At 40.5% G+C, this 15,592-nt stretch overlaps 2 protein-coding genes across 2 annotated transcripts in view; one reads left to right on the forward strand and one right to left on the reverse strand.

Annotated features, from left to right (window-relative positions):
- MET (MET proto-oncogene, receptor tyrosine kinase) overlaps positions 1–15,504 on the reverse strand; it is a 93,149-nt gene extending 77,645 nt beyond the window's left edge. Inside the window, exon 1 of the mRNA XM_017870654.1 lies at positions 15,358–15,504. The gene's annotated coding sequence lies outside the window, so the exon portion shown is untranslated. The remainder of the gene's footprint in view (positions 1–15,357) is intronic.
- Positions 13,078–15,592, forward strand: part of LOC108528690 (zinc finger protein 36, C3H1 type-like 3) — a 3,331-nt gene continuing 816 nt past the window's right edge. Inside the window, exons 1-2 of the mRNA XM_017870653.1 lie at positions 13,078–13,086; positions 15,343–15,592. Coding sequence (XP_017726142.1) covers positions 13,078–13,086; positions 15,343–15,592 — 259 coding nt within the window. The remainder of the gene's footprint in view (positions 13,087–15,342) is intronic.

Here is a 15,592-nt window from a genome sequence, read left to right on the forward strand (position 1 = left end):
CACCTTAGAAATTTTCCTGGAAATCAATGTTTGCAAGTAGACTCTGACATGGAATGAACTAAGGTCTCTTTTTCACGATCAAAATTGTCGGTATATGACCTTTTCTTATTTAGGCAAAGTAGACAAGAATTGTTAGAAATCATGAGAATACTGTGAATGTGAAGGAATAGCCAAACCTGGCCATATTTTGTACAGATGTAGATTCCTTGGGTGAACATAATGCAATTCTAACAGTGTTGGAAGAAGAATTAAAGCATATAAATAGCATTATGTTGAGGTCAATATGTCACCAGAAAATAAAGAACAAAACAAAACTATTTACAAATATCTTAAACACTTTTAAAAGAATAGAGAATGCTGAGCAAATGGATTCTCGTAAATCTAGGATAGTACAGAAAAATAAGTACAGAATCCAATTTCTGAAACTCAGTAAACACTCTGGATCCTTGAAAAATCAATAAAGCAAAAGGTTAGGACAACCTGAAAACAACTGTGCTTAGGATTGCATTTACGTAACGCATCAATTCAAGGAAAAGCAATTCAGGACAGGTTGTGTGTATATAGGCGGTATGTGTGTTTATGGGAGAGGAGAGAAACAGAAGAGAGAATAGAGGGCAAGAAATTAAAACAAATAACTTTTCCAACCATACAGGTGTTGCCCCTTGACTGGGAATCCCCACCTTCCACCCGCAACACTCCCAGGCTGTGCTGTCAAGTGTGCGCATGTCAGTGGAGCAGCACGGGGAAGAAGAGCTAACTACACAGACAGAAAGCAGGGCCAAGGAGTATTTCAGAGGGATACTACTTGAGCTGTGTCTTGCAGGATAAGTTGGAGCTGCTCAGGCACAGCTGAGGTAGGGGACAGACAGTCTGGATGGAGTGCACTCACACACAGGCACCTGGGGAGAAGGTGCAGGGTTGTCCAGGAAGTTGCAATTTGTATAGAGGCCAGGTGGACTGGGTTGACAGTGGAGGAAGGTATAAGGTTAGGCTGCGGCCATGTTACAGAAAGTCTGATATGTTTTGTTGAAGAGTCTCCAGAGAATTCCGAAATCCATCTCTCCAATATCACTTTTGTCTACGCAACAGCTATTTAAGACCAAATTTGACCAATATTTACTGGGATCCTACTATGCGTCAGATGCTTGGGATACATCAGTAAACAAAACCCAACACCCCTGCTCTTGTGGAACTTACATTTTAGCTGGGGGCAGCAATTAATACCCATAACAAGTTGATGATGTAGTGTTTTAGAAGTTGATGTGTGTTACAGGGAAAAACAAAAAGCAAGGTTGGGGCATCAGAACTGCCTGGAGGAGAGGTACAGGGATAGGTTTGTAGTTTGGAAATTGGGAAGATGGCTTTTGTGGACCCAGCTGAGATGGGAAAAGAGATTTCTGGGCAGAGGCAAGAAGGAAGAACTAAGTGTGTCTGGTGTGTCTGAAGCACAGAGAGGGGGCCGGTAAGCCTAGACTTTGGTGACCGGGAGCTGAGATCAGACAGGATGAAGCAGCAGAGCATCTAAGGCCGCGCAGGAACCTGGGAGATTCAGGTTTTTATTGGAGTGAAATGGGGAGTCATTGCAGGGTTTTGAACAAGGAGGGGATTATGTTGGAATGTAATCACCTTGATCGTGTGGGAGAGAAGTCTGCTAGTGGCTGGGGGGCAGTTCAGGGCAACGGTGGAGTGGTGAGGCCAGCTGGGAGGCTCCTGTGATGTTCCAGGAGGGGGACCTGGTGGCCTGGGCCAGGAAGGACGGGGAGAGTGGGGAGATGTGGCCGAATTCTGGTTCTATTTTGAAGACAGAGCTGTTTTGTCACATGCCTCAGATCAAACTCCATGGAGTTTGATCTGAGGCATGTGAGAAAAAAAGGAGTCAAGAATATGCCAAGGATTTTGACTTTTTTAACAGAAAGAATGACTTTGCCAGTTACCGACATGCAGACTCTGGTTGGTGAAGCATGTTTGTAGGATATGAGGAGACCAGGAATGTAGTTTTGCCCATGATGGAGGTTTTTTTATTTTTATTTTTTTGACATGGAGTCTCCCTCTGTTGCCCAGGCTGGAGTGTAGTGATGTGGTTTTGGCTCACTGCAACCTCTGCCTCCCAAGTTCAAGTGATTCTCCTGCCTCAGCCGCTTGAGTAGCTGGGATTACAGGCATACATCACCACACCCGGCTAATTTTTGTATTTTTAGTAGAGACAGGGTTTCACCATGTTGGCTAGGTTGGTCTTGAACTCCTGACCTCAAGTGATCCACCCACCTCAGCCTCCCAAAGTGCTGGGATTACAGGCAAGAGCCACTGCGCCCAGCCTGACAGATATTTTTTAGGCATCTAAGTGGAAATGCCGGGCATGCAGTTGGATGTTTGAGTCCCAGGGTTAAGGAGAAAGGTCTGGGCTAGAGATTTAAATTAAGAAGTTGTCAGCATGTGGATGTCAGGAAAAGCCATGAGAGTGGATGGGACCTCTGAAGAGAGGAGTGTAGAGAATGAAGAGAGGAGGACTGAGCGCTGGGGCCATCAAAGCTAATAGGCCAGAAGACAAAGACAGTTGGGACAAGAGACCAAGAAGGAGCAGTTGGATATCCTTCTGGTACCTCCATCTACTCCCACAAAACCTGGTCTCCCTCTCTGTATCCTACCTCAGTGCTGAACATGTCCCATATTTCCAGGACATCATCCTTGACGCCCACCTACAAGTGTTTTAAACATGTCCATCTCCTTATTGGTTTCCATGCCCATGGTCAGGGCAGTGTCACTTCATACCTGGATTACTACAACAGCGTCCTTGCTGGTCTTCCCTCTCCATTCTCACCCTGATCATCTTTCCGCTAGCATACCAGAGATATCTTTCTAAACTGACAATTTGACTATGTCACTTCTTTGCTGAAAAAAAGGTCAACCCCTTGACAGAGCTTACAAGCCACATATCATTTGTTTCTGCCCCACTCTCCAGTCTTGCCTCTTGCCATCACCCCATTAGAAATCTAGGCTCTGGCCACTCTGCCCTCTTCAGTTCTTGAAGCAAGCCATGTGCTGAGCCACTCTGGGTTTCAGCACATGTGGATCCCTTTTTATGGATATTCTTGCCCTCAACTTCACACGGATAAGTTGTCTCTCTTTAAGCCTCATCTTAGGGAACAGTTCTGGCAAGCCTTCTCTGATGCCTCTCTTACCCTCTAGTAAGGAATTAGGAACTCTCCCATGTGCTCGAACATCAAACCGATCTTCCCCTTATCTAGCCTTTATCATGCTATATGGTAACTTATTTATCTGTGTCTCCCATCAGAGCGTAAGCTCCACTTTTAGCCCTTAGCATAGTGTCATTACATGGCACTTGGTAAGCATTAATTGAATGAATGGACAACAGAATCAATTAATATATGAAAGAATGTTCCTGAACAAAGTTCACGGAAACAAAGCATTGTGGAAGGAAAGGAAGGACTAGATTACACAGATACTAAAGTGATAAAAATTATGTGGGAATGATTCAATATGGATTTTGATTGTAGAGGAGACTGAAAAGCCAAGAATGGCTAAAAAAAATGTCTCTCTGGGTATCATAAACCAAGGTAAGGAAAATAGGGAGAGGAGACTTTGAGGGTAAAGATAATTAGTTGAGTTAATAACCCTGAAGCTACGCTGAGGCAGCTTCTGGTCATCTAAGTGGAGGAGTCTATAAGGTAGCTGACAACATGAAAGTGGTGGTGTAGAGAAAAGAGGAAGTGAGAGAGAGAGCGGTTTGTGAACCACTCGTCCATCGGTGTACTGGAAGTCACTGAGAGATCACTTGTGAATGTGTTTTGTAAGTAGAAAGGAGGAATTCAGATGGAGCCTTAAAGAAGACTAGAATCTAAACTTTACGTTCTAAAGGGTAAAAGAAAATTGTAGGCAAAGAAAATGTGAAGAGGTAAGCTAAAGGAGAACTTTCAAGAAGGGAGAAATAAAATGTATGGTATCAAATTCTACAGAGGGGTCAAAAGGGATGAAAACCAGTGTCCATCAGATATGGCCATGAGGAGGGCACTGGTGATTAGAATGAGGACACTTTCTTGGGTGTGTGGAACAGACTGCTTGAGTTGAATGACTTAAGAATGAATGGGAATGAAGAAAGTAGAGAAACTGAGTTAGACATTTATTTTAAAGAATTCTTTATTTAAAGGATAAAATGGAAACAGGAGTGACTACTTAAGGAAATTGTGTATTCAAGATCCTATCAGGATGCCTGACGTGTGTGCTTTATTTCTTTCTAGAAGAATAAGTTGAGTAAGAGTTGAATGAAAAATAATAAAGCCAAGGAATACTATGCAGACATAAAAAAGAATGAGATTCTGTCTTTTGCAGAAACACGGATGAAGCTGGAGGCTGTTATCCTTAGCAAACTAACAAAGGAACAGAAAACCAAACACTGCATGTTCTCACTTATAAGTGGGAGCTAAATGATGAGAACCTATGAACACAAAGAAAGAAACGACAGACATTGGGGTCTACTTGAGGGGGCAGAAGAGGGAGAGGAGCAGAAAAGATAACCATCGGGTACTAGACTTAATACCTGGGTGACAAAATAAACCCTGTGACAAGAGTTTACCTATGTAACAAATCTTCACATGTACCACTGAGCCTAAAATAGAATTTTTTTAAAAACGAAAAATAGTGAGGGAGATTTTAAAGATGGGAAGAGTTGTAAGGTGGGTAGGATACATGAAGGAGGTGCTCAAAGGTGTGGGGAAGAACGGGGTCAAGACTTAGGTAGAAAAGACTGTTTCATCCTTTGAGACAGAAAGAGGTAATAATGGATGACATGGAAACCATTGGGCTTGTGTTTACTCTCTAAAATATAAGGGAAGATCTTATACTGAGAATAAGGGGAGCCCAAAAGATGCAAGAGCTTAAGAAATGGTGAGAGTTTGGAATCACTGCAGTGAGCATGGCGAAAAGTGGGACTGGAGACGTGCAAATAGACTTTCTGGTTAAGAGAAGCAGGTGCTATGAATTGGGCAAAATGGGAAAGAACCAAAACAAGAGTGAAAGTTCACTCCAGGTCATCCCTTACCCTAATGCACAATGCCCATTCTCATTGAATGTCTACACTGTCAGTAGGCAGTCTTGGGCATTAAATGGTTACATAATTATGAACTCAGTGGTAAATTCCTTGTCATGTTTATATAATTCATCAGGTCTATGGGCCCTTATTAAGAGAAAATGCCAGCATTTGATTATTTTTATTTCAAAACCAGTTTTATTGAATTCTGCAAGGAATTACTTCAGGGAAAAGAAAACACATTGAAACAGATACTCTCCTCTCTTTTCAATAAAGCCAACAGTCTAAAGATGTTAAAGAAATGAATCACATATAACGATCATCTAACTCTGAAAATTAAAACCCATTTAGGGATTATGAAGGAACCTTGATCCTGGATACCAATCTAAGTTATTTGTCTAATATCTTTAATAATGTTTGGAAAGTAATTAACTTATGACATAGATTCAAGGGCTGTAACCTTTCATTGTCATTAATGAAACTGTCTGGGATTTTATCTGCACTTTTCTGGTGATTTAAAGAACAATTTTTTTTGGTAGGCTCTTTGAAGACCAAAAGAATGTTTAAAATCACTGGGCCTTGACGTACAGATTTCAATGAACAATAATCCAAGTATGTGTTAGTGAGACTGAAATAAAATTTAGAAATATCTTAATTTTGACAAGACAGAAAGGGAATTTTTGAAAAGTCCAAAATGCATATTCATTTCTGTTAGGAGGAAGCTTTTTTTTTTTTTGTCGACAATCTCTGCTTTTGTTACTTCTTTACATAATTCAATAGAACTTAAAATATTATACTATTTGATGCTCATTAAAAACAACAACAGCTAAGGTAATATTTTGAGCCCAAAGGTTCGCCTAGGTCTTAAGTAATCATATTGGTTTGCTGTCTTTGTATTAACCAGAGAGTTGTGAGACCACAGGCTCACTTCGGAGAGTGTAGCCATTGGCTGGAGCCAAATGGATTCTGTCTGAAGAATGACAGTGGCTCACCTAAGACCCTCAGAGGAGCAAAAAGACAGGCAGTGAAGGCAGGCCTTGATAGAAGCTTTCCTCGAATCTTTATATCACTGTCTGAATTCGTGTTTAGAATAGAAAAATACAATTTCTACATCCATGCTAGTATGAACTTTGTATAGCCAAGGACCAAAGAAATGGTCTCAAGGTAATATCCTCAAGGAAAGCTAATATATATCCCCAGAGACAATATCCCAGTGGAAAAGGATTATAAATACAGGTTTTAGGGCCATCACTTTTGATCCCAACAGGAATTTATAGATTATAATGAGCTGATATGCTAGAACATTTCAGTCATGAAAATGGTGTAAAACCTTTATAAATTTGCCTGAGTTTTCTTTTCATATTTTGATTTCCTCAGAGAAAATGGAATTTCATTTAGAGTTCCTGGGAGTAGATAACAGAGTGCTTAGCACATGCCTCTGACACTCAGAATAAAAGCTTTTTCTACTTCTGTGACAACCCTGCTATTCTTCCTGGTAACTGAGGGGAGGACAGACTAAGAGGCCCAATTTAGGACTGGGTAGATGATAGTCTATCTTTCCCCAGAATCAAATCACGTGTAACACAAGTTCGTAGAAATTTAGACTTTGCTTACCCTAGGCCCTACCATTTTCCCTTGAGCTTTACTGTATTCCACACCCTCCCTCCCCCACTTTTTCTGAGACAGGGTCTCTCTTTGTCACCCAGGCTGGAGTGCAGTGATATAATCTCAGCTCACTGCAGCCTTGGCCTTCCGGGCTCAGGTGATCCTCCTATCTCAGCCTCCTGAGTAGCTGGGACTACAAGTGTGCACCACCATGTCCAGCTAATTTTTGTATTTTTTTAAGAGGGGGGTTTTGCTATGTTGCCCAAGCTGGTCTCAAACTCCTGAGCTCAAGCAAACCACCCACCTTGGCCTCCTAAAGTGCTGGGATTACAAGCGTGAGCCACTGTGCCTGGCCTATTCCCCATTATGACCTGCCCCTTTGCTACTTAGAATTCAGGCAGCCTGATTCATTTTTTTTTTTTTTTTTTTTTTTTTGAGATGGAGTCTCGCTCTATTGCCCAGGCTGGAGTGCAGTGGCCGGATCTCAGCTCACTGCAAGCTCCGCCTCCTGGATTTACGTCATTCTCCTGCCTCAGCCTCCCGAGTAGCTGGGACTACAGGCGCCCGCCACCTCGCCCGGCTAGTTTTTTGTATTTTTTAGTAGAGACGGGGTTTCACGGTGTTAGCCAGGATGGTCTCGATCTCCTGACCTCGTGATCCACCCGTCTCGGCCTCCCAAAGTGCTGGGATTACAGGCTTGAGCCACCGCGCCTGGGGCAGCCTGATTCTTAATGGTACATTCTCTTTATGACTTACGGTACACTCAAGCCCATGACCCTTCAGCATATCCTGCCCACCTTTCCCCTTCCTTTGCCTCATTGATCCAATATCCCACCTAAACCTCCAGCCCTTCTCCTTTATTATCTATTTTCTATATATGGCATAAGAATTGTCACAAAAAATCTTTCTTAAATTGAACTACATTTTCCCAGCTGTTCAAATACTCAGGTAGTCATTCATTTTTCAAGTTGTGAAACCTTTACATTGGAATTTTAAAAGTCATATAAATATGAATGTGTACAAAAACATTGATATATGATTTATTACTGATGGTTTGGTTCCACCAATGAAATAAAAATTAGGCATGTCTAAACAAAGCTGTATAAATAAGTCACTGCTGATACAGTGCTATCTACAATTACATGTCAAAACAAGCTGTAATGATGATATATTTAGTAAATCTTCAGGTTAACCTAACAGAATCTCTATTTTAAGACCATATTAACACAGTTTTCCTTTTACCCCCCTGCCCCCTCAAGATATAAGAAATTGCCAATTCCATCACCCCAGATATGATACTAAAACAACACGCTTTTCATCAGGAAAGGTTTTCTGAGGATAAAATGTGATGAAACTCACTATATGGTGAAACTCACTATATGGTATCAAGAAAGATCTCAATGCCTATGTTTTAGCATGATAGTTTATTTCTTTATGAGAGAAGGAGCTTCTGTCTCCAAAGCAGCCGTTCTTTAATCATGTCATTTGAAATACACTTAAAGCTATGTCGAATTCATATAGGAAGTCTAGTTACCAGAAAATTACACATTCACAAACAGGAAATCTAACTACAGCAAGAAGGTGTTTTCCCCCCACACAATAGAGTTCAAAGATGTGTCATCCATGTAATTTGGAGCAATACCCAACACCACTCTTATGGCTGAGTTTTCCTCTCTCCCTTCTCCTATATTATGACAACTTGTGATTATAGCATTACGTTTTCTAAGCCTGTTTGGACTTGCTGCTCTTGCTTATACATACAAGAGACCTGCCCTTTTTCTGTGCATAGCTTTCAATCAGTAAGCATATCAAGGTGGGAGGAAGGATGATAGGAATAGTAAAAGGGGAAAAATCAATTTTTCAGAAAGCATATGGCAACAACTGAATATTTAATCAAATTAGTCTAGAAATTCCTTCCTCTTTTCAGCACTCTGTGCAAGGCAGTTGCTTCACGGTGCAAAATGAATTTCAATAAATGTCATATATTTAGTAAGACGGCTTATTTTAAAAATTTGTTGAACGAGGTCACTGACTCAGAATAGATCTCATTCCAAGGTATGACAGATGGATATCAATATTGAATAGAAGAACTGACATTAGCTAGAAGTTTCTGGGCAGAAGAAAGAGTCATTCATTTAGCTCTCTACAAAATATTTACTGATTACCTACTATGTGCCAGAATAAAATGATAAATATTTGGGCTGTGTATTTATATTACAAAACAGAGAGGAAATGTGTCAAAATAATTTCCTTGGGGTTAGTAAGGATTACAGCTGAATATTACTGGTAAATAAGGACTTTAAAAAGTACTTACAATTTTCACATTGCATCATTCAAACATCCATACTGTCATGGTTGCAGGATTTTAGACCTAATCAGATTTTTGAGGATGCTGTTTACTGACGCTTAGCAAAACCAACTTCCTATTTTTCTCTGGAACAAAAAGCCCTTACACAACTTTAAAGATTTCTTGGACATCAAAGAGCTTAGAGGGACATACAGTTTGTGAGTAATGATTTAAGATTTAGTGAATCAAAAACACAAGGATTAAATTTCCCTAGTTTTAAAATTTAATAGCTAAAATGCTGGTCTAAACACACTCTGGTCCCAAGCAAAGCCAAAATTTCTTTTTAAAGTTAGGTTGAATTGTCTTACCGACCTAAAACTTGGCTGGGTTTTCCTTTCCCACATGATTAGGCCTCAAAGGAGGCAACCTATCTCTAATAAATTTACCACTTCTCTTTTCCTCTGACTTGCAACGACTATGCTATTTCAAAGGTCTCAGCTTTGAATGCCTTTCTTTACATTTTGAATAAAACATTACAAATTAGAAATCTTCCACAGTCTTATCAAACAGTTACTCCCCCAAGTCATTCTTTTTTTTAAAAAACATACAATTTCCAGTTGGACCTGAGAGTCTAGGTGCTGCCTCAGAATTCCAACTATCAAGGAGTAGGAGACCATTTCAAAACAGGAACAGGCCACTGATCTTAATATGTGCACTGTATATGCACTGTTTCATGATGTATTATTATAATTGCATTTAAAATAGTAGGAAGAAATAGAGTACATAATCTTCCTTTCTAACACAGTGGCCTTCTGGAGGGCTGCTAGCTTGGGCATTTTAGGATTAAAGGAAATAAGTTAGCACACAACCTGTTTGAGTTTTTATTCCTTTGGAAAAATAGATTTTAACACTGATCTGATTGCTTTTAAAGGGCACTGGAAACCAGGAGGGCAGTACATGTTTTGAGTTTCAATGGCAGGTTAATAACAACGGGTGAAGTTTAGTCATATCCAGAGAGAGAGAGAGAGAGAGAGAGAGAGAGAGAGAGACAATATTCCAAAAGGTGGAGTTTATCCTGAATCAGAGAACTTGGAAATGAAATTGATGCAAAAAGCCATGATGGATTCAGGTTTCAGAAAATGACTACTTCAGTTTAAGAATGACATAACTAGATGACCCTTTAGTTTAGAAATGTACATAGTTTGATGTAAAGTATGTGGGCTGATGAGTTTAGAAAAATAACTGCGTGCCAATAGGAACTGACATAAAATATTGGTCTTAAAAATTTGCTTAGTTAATTTTCCAGAGAATTGCAGTTAATTTTCTGAGAATTTTAGAAAATAAAATATTTTGTAGAAGCAGTCCTGGGGCTCTTGGGCCATGCATGCTGCTGCAATTGGGACCATCAGGAGCCCAATCTGGCTTGCAGACTTTCTGCCACTGTAAGCTGTATGGTGTTTTAAAGACACTGAGTCAGCATTTTAAAATTGGGAGAGTCCTAGCTTCTCTTGAAAATTTGAAAGATACTATCACATGGGCCCAGGCCATACACTGAGCCTCACAGCAGCTCTAATCATGCCAAGTGGTGACTGCCCCTATGCTTTTCCTAAGCAGTTTGTCAATCCCTAGTGAAACAGTTTTCCTCGTTTAAATTACCTGTTTACAAATCTTGATACAGATATAAATAGGGGAATGAGGGAAAAGGAAGAAAAGAGGAAGAAAATCCAAGGCAGTGACTTAATACTGGAAAGGAAAAGGAAGGAGAGTGAAAGGGAAAGAAAGAAGTGCATAGAAGACAGAAGCTGCACACCATCAGCAACTGCCTCTTGCTGTCTTTACATTTACACCGCGGAAGGGATCAGCGGAAAAAAAGCCATGGGTATCGCTCTCAACAAATCCCACTGCGCCAGGCTCACAGTGTGGAAAATAAGAAGGAAAGTTGTCCAAATGGAGCAATATCGCTGATAGAGGATGGAGTATGGGATGAGATCAGGTGAGTGCCAAAAAAAAAATAATAATAATAACAAAAAAAAATCTGGATCTTCTTCTTCCATGTCACATAAACCAAGAGATGTGGGCCACTCCTGTATCTTCATCTTTAACATGGTAGCTAATGATGGCAGGCACTGTCCAGGTATTTCCCTACAAAAACAGGGGCACTGTTCAGGTATCTCTCTCCAAAACCAGGGACTCTACGGACAGTTGTGCAAGCTTTGAACTGCACAATTTCAGGAAAAACAAGATGAGAATAGCACTCCTGAGAAGCGCTCCTGATATGCGTCTGGCTCACTTCCTCATCTCCTTCAGGCTCTAGCCCAAAGCCCACCTTTGAAGACAAGCCTTCCCTGACCTCACTACTGAATTTTTCAATCACCATCCCACTCCCTCTTATCCTTGACAGTCCCTATTCTCTTTTCCATTTTATTATGCTTGAAGCTATTATCATCACCTGACATACAACATATTTTAGTTATGTATTTCTTTGTTTGCCAAGTCAATAGAACAGAGTGTCATGAGGTTAGAGATTTTTGTCTGTTTTATACTCTGTGGAAATGCCAGATTTTAGAACTATGCCTGGTAGGTTGTCAAAAAATTATCCTGAATGAATGACTAAATCCTCATTCACATTCTTGGAGTACGGGAACCTCGCTTCCACGATAACTTGTGATTCTCTAGGCACATTTCATAATTGCTATCCTTCATTATATTAGGAGATACACATTTTCAGATTCTATTGCCCATTATATAATTGCCTATGGGCCCTACAGCTACATAACTTATTACAGAAATTAAAATCAATGGGATTAACCTACATAAACATAGTTGCACACATTTATGCAATCACAGAGAGAAATATGTGTACCTGGGTATGTGATTACAAAGTAAACTGTTTTTCATTTCACTGTTCTCACACCTCCTGCTACAAATGCCACACGTGATTTTTTCTCTCAATTAAGTTTTACAGCTTATAAAAGCACTTTCTTCGTTTTGTCCCATGAAAAGCAAAGTAGTCAGATTTTACTGGATGTTTTTATTGAGACAAATCCCAAGGGGAATATACTAAACTGTTTAACAAAGCTGAAAAGATATCTGAGAATGGGTTTTCTGATAGAAGGATAGATTACAAAATTATTCATGGCTCTTAATCTGATAACAGGAGCAGAATGCCCCACACATATGAATGAAACCTTTTCTTGGTATGTCTCACTACAAAGAAAAAAAGAAAAGAAAAGAAAAAAAAAAAAAACAAGAGAGAACTGGAGAAAGAGAAGGTGAGAAAAACTCCAGGGACTAGATATGTTATATTCATCATTTATCACTACCTTAAGCATCCCTAATTCTACCTCCGTGGAAAATGTTTCCAATAGTTGATGGCTGGGGAGAAGTGGTACGGTGCTATTGAAATAGCATGGAGTAGTCTCAAGCTCAGTTTCCTTGTCTATAACCTGAGAATGTGAAGATATTATCAGACTTGCCTATCTTGTAAGGTTGTTTTGGTATCAGAAAGACGATGTATGCAGAAGCAGCCTGAAAATTTTAAGGTTTTCAAGTTCCAATCTTTGATTTTTTAAAAAAAATTCTATTATTTCATAGCAAATAGGATGATTTCAAAAGTGTTTCTCGTGTGATGTCCTCTTAATAATTATGAATTTGGGTTCATTTTATATGTGATGTTTGTCTGTATATCTAGATTGTAAACTTCTCAAGGGCAGGTTCCATTTTTTTCTTTTACAGAAAATGCTGTAGTACCTAGCACATAGGATACTCAACCTATAGGTCCTAGCTATTTTTGGTCAGGCAAATGTGGATCTGGCAGCAACTCAGTGTCAGTTGAGAACACATCATCAAAGTGATTCTGAACTAACATTAGTCAGTGTATCTATCATTTATTACTGAGAAGTGACTATTTATTTTGCACTGAGCAAAACCCATGAAGAAACTCTGCCCTGAGGGCTTGATGTCAAAAACACTAGTTTCAGCATATACCAGCCAGGAAAAGAAGGCTCACTTCCTGACACTTGAGTTTCTATATACATTTTCTCCCCTTAAGAGGGCACAATGAGGAAATTGAGTATCCCATGAATAAACACAGCAGAACAAGGAAATCTTAGGGATTTAGACCATGGAAAAGAAAGCGTAGATGGCTCTGGTGAGAATCACTAAGCCTAATGCCTAAAGAAGAAACCAGCAAACTGGGCTGGAGAAATGGGGGCACAGAAGGCCTTGAAAGCAGCTCTGACCAAACCAAGGGAAAGGGTTGAGTAGGAAGAGGACAGAGAAATGGGAGGTAATCCGAATGTGTGAGGAACTGTGCTCACCATGGGGGTGTCATCACGTCCTTGGTGCAGCCACTTGGAGAAAATGAGCCAGTTAGAGGATGTTAGCCCCTCTGAGTTATTCACCTTGTTTTGAGATGACCACATTTGAGAAAAAGTTTATTTGAGACTATTATGTAGATGTGCAGAAGGATAATTAGACTGATGCTATTTCAAATGCTATTTTAACAATAGCTAAGGAAATAGATTTTTGAAATGTATTTCTTAGTCTAGCCTTCATTAAGACAAAGTTTTTTTAAAGACTTCAAGATTAATGCAAGGCATATACTTACATAGTCTTAAAAGGAATTTATAAAATATGGATATTTCTCCTGCTTAGCAAAGGGTCATTTTTCTCTATTATAGGTTTAAAAGTAGTGAAAATATTAGTTATGAGCTTTCATATTGACTGGCTGTGATTAATCTGCTACATTTTTATCATGAAGATAAACTTCATCCACTAATTTCGAAAGCATGTAGTATACATCTGATGTAAACCCCTATTGCCATGTATCAAGAACAAAGCAATTTTGAAAAAGCAGTAGTCGGTAGACCATCTTCTATATGCCACAAATTCCATCATGTTAAAAGCAAAACATATTTAAGTTAATAACTATAGCTTATGCACCATTAAGTTTGAAAACTGAATAGAATTTTTAAAACACCAGCACATTTTATAGGCTATCAGACACATTTTTGGTACTACAAAAATTTCTTATGAATGATGTAAATTTTCCCTCTGTTATTCAGCAGTTTAAAAAGAATGAACATTGAATACACCACAGACTTGCAAATGATAGGAACCAAAGTACCTCACTTATGTTCCATTATGGAAGTTTACATGTTCAAAACAAAGCTCAATTAGCTTAGAACAAGGAAGGAAAGCTATGTACCTGTAAATAATCCAAGTACCACTTACACTGTTTACATAAAAATGCAATTGATGTCCCTGTAGCACATAGAAACACGATGTACATCATTTTCAGATCATCTTCATGCAGAAAAAATTCATTAGTCAGCTATAATAGTTTAGCTGTAAGGGGATATAATGTTTTTCTGAATCCATTTGCATGGCAATGTGCATGTGTCTGGCTGATGGAAGCGACAGAATAAACCTCCACCCAAAGCTACAGAATGTGAACAGTCTTCTTAAAATTCAAGAGAGGGTCCAGATAGTCTATATTGCCTCCAACGTCAGTTTTTACAATCTTCTCACATCCGTGGACCATCTTAACATAGCAATTAAAGTATCTTGATTATTTTGCCTAAGAGAGTTGACAATATTTCATTCTGCCCGAGGGCTCCTTTGAACATAAAACTGTGATAAGGTAAAATACACTGGGCAACTATTCATGCGTGAGCCACTGGAGCCCTCTCCAACTGCCAAATTAGCAAATGGCTCTTTTAAAACATGAAAGATATGAATGGGAAACCGTACTTGGGAGTAAATTCTGCATTGACAATAGTCAGGGGAAGTACTTTCACTGGTGCTTTAATTATCGGGTCAGCACTACGACTGGCCACATTGCCCAGCCTCTGGTTATAATCTATTTCACCTAATAAGATAGATGTCCTCCACAAGCCCCAGAAAGAGATAAGGTACGATGGAAAATTGATGGATCACAAGCCCCGCGTGATTGCCAGAAATGAATTCAGACTTTCACAGAAACACCTACCCCTTGGAAGGACCCCGACATAACACAGATAAAGCAAGGCTGGGAACAAGGAAACAGCTAGGCTCAAACCTTGCGGGCTGCATCACGGTGGGACGAGGATGACCGGATCCTTTTTGTAAAGGCTGAGTCAGATCCCAGCTTTAAAACTTGCTGGGCCATAACAGTCATACATCACCCACTGTCCCAGCGCCCCTCTCCCTCCTAAGTCATACAGGTGGCCATCAGAGGCAACACCCTAAAACGACAAGCCCCATTCTAGTTTCGTCCTCCCCTGGCCACGACTCTTCAGTTTCCCAAGCCCGTAAACTCTAGCCCACCTCCGTGGTTTTGCCCCCTGGAACAGCAGTCAGGTCTCTTACGGGAACAAAGAAAGCAGAACCGCTGGGGTGAGGGGTGGGGTGCGGGATTTGAAAGGGGCTGCAGTTTTACCTTGCGGTGCCCAGGAACCAGTGGAGAAGTCAGCGGCGCAAGGACCACCCGCGCGCTCCGCGCCTCCCCGCCTCCTCGCAGCAAGTCAGCTGTCGCCCCGCATCTGGCTCGCGCCCTCCACCCGGCTCTGCATCTGCTCACAAAGCGCTCGGGGCGCCGCGGGCGGCGAGGGCCTCCGGGTCACCTGCGGCCGGGCCGAGCCCAGCGCTCCGCCCGCCTGCCAGCTCGCTCGCCG

The sequence above is a fragment of the Rhinopithecus bieti genome, unplaced genomic scaffold (assembly GCF_001698545.2).
Source record: "Rhinopithecus bieti isolate Rb0 unplaced genomic scaffold, ASM169854v2 scaffold_5350, whole genome shotgun sequence".
Classification (NCBI taxonomy): domain Eukaryota; kingdom Metazoa; phylum Chordata; class Mammalia; order Primates; family Cercopithecidae; genus Rhinopithecus; species Rhinopithecus bieti.